The following is a 5822-nucleotide window of genomic DNA, read 5'->3' as shown; positions in this document are numbered from 1 at the left end:
TATATATATATCATTGCATACAGTTTTGAATTTTTTGCAAAGTTTCTTATCTGGAGATCCCGAGCAGGCCAACAATACCAGGCCCTTATCTCTCAGTTGACAGCAGCATGGTCAGCGTGCCATGTGCACACCTCAAGTTGGCCATTGACCTACCTATCAGGTCTACTGAAGGCATGCGCACACCAAATAGGTGGCCCAATGGCAAGCTGAGGAAGCGTGCATGGCAGTGGTTTAGCATTTCAAGCTTGAAACAGGAAGTTCTGTTATTGGTAGGATCTCCTGGTAGAAAACGTTGTAACAAATGTACAAAAAACAAAAACTGTATACTGTGTCATGATGCCAAACATACCAAAAAAAAAACCCTGAATTTGGGCTCACATACACTTTAATAGTATCTTCTATTTAGAAACTACCAACAGAGCTGTACATCACATTAGGTGAACACGACAACCCCCTCAAACCATGTAGACAAACTTTTTACAAAAGCAGATGAGGGCTTTGCCAGAGTATAAAGTTCCAAAGACCATCACTCATAGTGGAGTCCCTTCAGGCCATCCTTTTTTGAACTAGACATTGGGACATAAAAACAGCGCCCAAGGTCACGGTTTTAATGTCCTGCAGTCTGTTTCAATAAAGGATGAACCAAAGGAATGTCATTGTGAGCACTGGTATTTGAATACATGTTGGAACTTTACAACATAAGAAGTGTTACCACGTAGCACAAATTTTTATCAGTTTTGGGATTGATAGAAGAGGCTGAGCCCTTCACTAGTCTGGATCTTGTCCAAGTGAATTTACAGTCTGAAAGGTGGGAGGGGGGGAGCTAGATACAGAAGACAAGGGAGAAGGCAGTGGGTCAATGTTGGTTTCTGGATAATCATCTGAATAAATCTCCCAAACAAGACAAGGAGGAACCCACACGAGGCGGAAGAGTAGGGAAGAGATATTTATGGGGTAGTCATCGCAATCCATTTGTAGCTGGATGAGTAGACGTGAGAAAGTTTACAATCCAAGGTTGCTAGAAGACATGAAAGATCTGCAAACCTATGGTGAAGAGCTTGTGAAGAATAGATCTGTCTCCACAGGCCTTTAGGGCTGTTGTGTTTGATTACTCTCTAGGGGGGGAGCCTAGGACCCTTTAACTTTCAATGCAATGCTAGTGTCCATTGGGATAGAAGAAAAATAATTCAGAGGCAATGCAAGTATCAATTCTAGAAGGTAAAAAATGTAGACTGGGGTCTTGAAAGGAAAAAGCTTTTATGGGGAGGTAATAGACACTATTATAACATTTCAGGGTACAACCGCCCACTTCTTCGGGGGTTAGTGTTTCAAAAACAGCCTCTGTGATCTGGAGCTTCAGCTGTGCTGATTGAAGCTTTCCGGGTAATGTCAACAATAAAGTGAAAGATAGCTGGGAAGCAATGGGGTGTAAGGGAATGTTTCAACTTTTTGATGGTGAGAATACGTCTAATAAAATGAGGACAATCCTATAGAATGGAGCTTCCTCAGCTAAATCTAAGGTTATGGTTGTGGAGGCCATTAGTAGGACAGTGATGATGGTACCAAGCTGGCTTGGAAACAATAGGTTTTAGGGGAATGTTTAAACTTTTTGATGGTGAGAATAAGTCTAATAGAAGGAGGAAGACAATTCTATAGAATGGAGCTTCCTCAGCTAAATCTAAGGTTGTGGTTGTGGAGGACATTAGTAGGACATTGATGGTGACAGATAGCTGGCTTGGAGAGACTAGGGGGTCAAATCTTTTATGCGGTAGGATTTTGAAAATATAATCTTTTCCCTTTATGTAGAAACATTGAGGATAGCTCAGGTAAGACTTTGCTCTGGAAGAGTTCCTCAGAAATCAAAGTTAGTTGGTATGAGTCTTAAAGTGTATCTTAAGAGAAGACTTTTTGGTAGTGTTGGATAGAGATGGGAAGGCTAACCGTCAGGTTTTATTGCTGACTGAAAGATCGAGCCTCTCTATTTATCCTTGTGACCATTGTCAGGGGGATTGGAAGATGTCACTTGTACAGTAATAGAGGGTAAATCGTCCTAAGGGTATACATGTTCCCGGGACACCTGTTCAACAGGGAATGTCTTCTCCCGCAGAGGTATCCTCTCACTTTCTGTTGCACTTATGGCACGGAAAGTTAAGGAAAATCCCCCTTGAGTTTTATCTATCCCCTAATCTATCTAAAGCACAGTTTTGGCTTTAGATACACTTCAATAAAAAATGAAGGTCAATTAGAACAACAGAAAGGTAATTTAAAATAAACCACTCCTGTAAAAATAGAATACAATGATTTGCAGCAGACTTTTCCCTTGGCTCTCACACTCTGGACACAAGGCGATTATACACAAAGACAGATGCTTGAGCGTTCATCTGCTTCTTTCATTCATGCTCCGAGCTTTACATTTGCATGTACGTGCCAGCATGTCAAAATGCCAATTGAACTGCTTACGCGGGTGTTTTTTTTGAGCTTCACTGAAAACCTTGGCTTAAGTGTGGCTTCCTGCTACATCGCTGAAATTCGCACCAGACTTCTGCTTTCTTCTTCTGGCGTGGTTTGCGGGCTGCTGACAAAGGCATCCACGTGGGTGTTGTTGGTCATGCAACGGTTTTAATCGAATGACGTTTTTCCTCGCTCAGAAAACAAGCCAGAAGTAGACAACCTTGCCGTCACCGGTGTCACACCTGAGAGCTTTGACTTGTCCTGGACAGCCACACAAGATTCCTTTGATGGATTTGATGTAGAGGTTACTGATGAGGACAGGTTACAGGAGCCAGTGAAATTTAATGTCCCTGGCAATCTCAGGAATACTTCCATCTCAGGTTTATTACCCAATACTCATTACACCATCTACCTCTATGGTATTATTCACGGTCAACGAATGCAACCTATTAGGGTCTCAGCAACTACAGGTATCGGACCTACGTTACTTTATTTCATCTTTGGATGTAGCTTTTCTTTGCAGCTTCCATATTCATCTCAACTAGTTCCTGTATGTATGTCTATATGTTGTCATGTATGTCTAACCTATTCATTTATATGCCAAAGGGGTCATTTACAAAAGGGCTATGGTTCTACCTTGGAAAACATGTTTCTTCTTGAATATTTCAGCAATACGGTGCCCATTAAATTGGTCTGGGCATAATAAAAAAGCACGCAGTACACATCTGCATTACTCGTACATGGACATTTCCCCATTTCCCCAGCTGACAACGCTGTCTCTGCTGCCCTGAGATCCTGAACAATGTTGGACCAAGATGGACCTGTCTTTATTCAACCTTAACAACAATGTAACTATGTAATGTTGTCAAACCTGCTGGACTACAGTAAAATCTCATACCATGAAGTCCTGCTGAACTGCTCCCTCTCTCCATGTTTCTATAACACGGGGGGGGGGGCTTATCATGCATGTAGCTCATTTCCTGTAGCCCCGTTTTAAGGAAGAACTCCAAGGTCTACCCCAGCATTGCAAGGGTTAAGTGCTCGTTTTTGTCCAGAGGGCTCATATAAGGCAGATATACTCACCTGATCCTTAGTCCCATAGTGGTCAACACTTACCAGCTATGGAATGCCCCTGGGCATCCTCACGTCTAATACAAGTCAATGGACCTGCATTCCAAGTGATGAAGTCAGCGGAGCCCTTGGGAGAAGAGGCTGCAGGGACCGGTCTAGTAGCCCAGTGGATCCGAGGAACAAGTGAGTATATCAGCTTTGTTTGAGCCCCGTAGACAAACCGAGCACCTAACCATTAGGGATACCCCCACACAGGAAAGGGACGTTTTTTTTACATTCCTGGAGTTGTAGTCAACTTCCGAGTTCTTTTATTTGATGATTTTATAGTGTACCTCCAGACATCTCTAGTGTATCTTTAGGCATGGCATCCCAAACTTAGACCGTAGACCCTTTGCCTGGTTTGTGTTGGTGTCTTTGTCCCCAATGGGGAGATTCAGCCCTCTTTTTCTCTTTGTGGCCATTGTCATCGAGAAAGAAAGTGAAGGGAAATCCAAAGGTTTAGAGTTGTCCCCAGAACAAGTGGTAAGGGGAACCCATCCAATGGGGACATCTGTTCCGGGGACAACCATCTAAGAGGTGGGTTCTCCTCATTTCCTATTGCATCTCTCTGGCAGGAAGTGAAGGGAGATTTCCCCAATGGTACAATACATGGACAACACAAAACTCTTCTGTCCCAAACGATATAGGAAGTTTGGGCTATAAATACACTTGAAGAAAATAGAAAGTAAAAGGCAATTAAGCCGAATTTAAAATAGAAGACTCATTATGATTGTTTGGAGCACGCGGGCGTCACTGAGTTGGATTAAAAGCTAAGCCCTTTTGTACATTACCTTCTTGGCATTCCATCATCGTAAATGTTAATTAGGTTCATTTTACCATCTAATGTGAAGGTCTCTTCCTGAGCGCACGTGTTTTTATTCAAGATTGGACAACACGCTGACATCCGTTCCTGATTTCAGATTTTTTAATGATACCAAATTAAAACTGAGCTCCGAGCATCATTATTTTAATGTCTGCATGACGCTGCAACCAATTTGGGTAGGTAGGCAAGTGAAGACATGGGCAGAGACACAACACCAGCAGTGGTATCAATCATCCTTGCAACAGTGGTGTTGGCCAATGGAGGGAAGTATAGCCCCAGCTGTACTAACACACTATATTAAAGGGCAATTCATTTTTTTAGCAGAAAAAAAACCCCAAAAAGTTTGCAGCAGATGTAAATAGATAATAACACACGTACAGCTGCTAAAATATTGGTGCTCAAAGTTCACCTTTAAAGTGTATCTAAACCCAAGGACTAAGATGTAATATATTGCAGCTTACCAGTCCCTGGAATGGAGTACCTTTCAGTCACAGCACCCACCCCTCCCAGCTTACAGCACCTCTGTGCCACCCACCTTGACCTTTGAATCATATTTTATGCAAGTACAGTAAAAAGGTGACAGTGTCCTTGTAGCATCCTGATCTCCGAGATGGGAGGGCTAAACTGTAATCAGCTTTCCCAGCTATCTTCTGTGAACTACACAACCTTTCTTCTTCCCTGTGTAATGGAGATGTGGATAGTAGGAGGTGTTTGTACTCCAAATCTTGAAAGCAGGCTAGGGGGAGAGTAGGATGTGTTTTTAGTCCATTGAGGAAACCAGGCTAGGAGGAGAGGACACCTTCTGCATAGCAGTACAGTTGGCTGCTCTCATTGGGGTCAGGTTATGTTGACATCACCGGCCCCATTTTAGCCTTATCCAGGCCTTATAGTGAATGCCCTCATGAGCCCACCATAAATCATTTTTAAGCCCAGAAGAAGGGAGGCCTATACCCCAAAATGTGTTGGCTGTATCAATGTTCTTGAATACAAGAACCTAAATTAATTCCCAAGCAAGCTTACCATTTTTACTAGGTTCTCCTAAGCAAATACTCAAGATTTGATCTTCTGGTGAGCGATTCGTTTATCGTGATCAAAGAGGCGGCAGCCTAGGACTAGAACCAGGTCCACACGCATCATACTTTCATCACTGGTTTACCTCCTTCAAGGAAGTAAGTATTCAAGCACTAAAGAAGGGGAGGTCTATCCCCCAAAATCTGTTGGCTGCATCCAATGTTCTTGAATAGAAGAACCTAAGTAATTCCCAAGCAAGATGACCATTATTACTGGGTGCTCCTAGCCACATACTCAAGATTTCATCTGCTGATCAGCGATTCCTCTATTGTGATCAGAGAGGCAGCAGTCTAAGGCCATACACATCATACGTAAAACACTGGTTTACCTCCTTCAAACACCCCCCCCGCCCTCCAACTACCCTCCT

General features: G+C 42.9%; 1 protein-coding gene across 1 annotated transcript in view; it reads left to right on the top strand.

Annotated features, from left to right (window-relative positions):
• TNC (tenascin C) overlaps nt 1-5822 on the top strand; it is a 92050-nt gene that overhangs the window by 38714 nt on the left and 47514 nt on the right. Inside the window, exon 11 of the mRNA XM_018576974.1 lies at nt 2649-2921. Coding sequence (XP_018432476.1) covers nt 2649-2921 — 273 coding nt within the window. The remainder of the gene's footprint in view (nt 1-2648; nt 2922-5822) is intronic.

This window comes from Nanorana parkeri, unplaced genomic scaffold (genome assembly GCF_000935625.1).
Source record: "Nanorana parkeri isolate BGI_ZX_2015 unplaced genomic scaffold, ASM93562v1 scaffold81, whole genome shotgun sequence".
In the NCBI taxonomy this organism is placed as follows: domain Eukaryota; kingdom Metazoa; phylum Chordata; class Amphibia; order Anura; family Dicroglossidae; genus Nanorana; species Nanorana parkeri.
The sequence above is the reverse complement of the archived record's forward strand: the minus strand, read 5'-3'. Positions and strand labels throughout refer to the sequence as shown.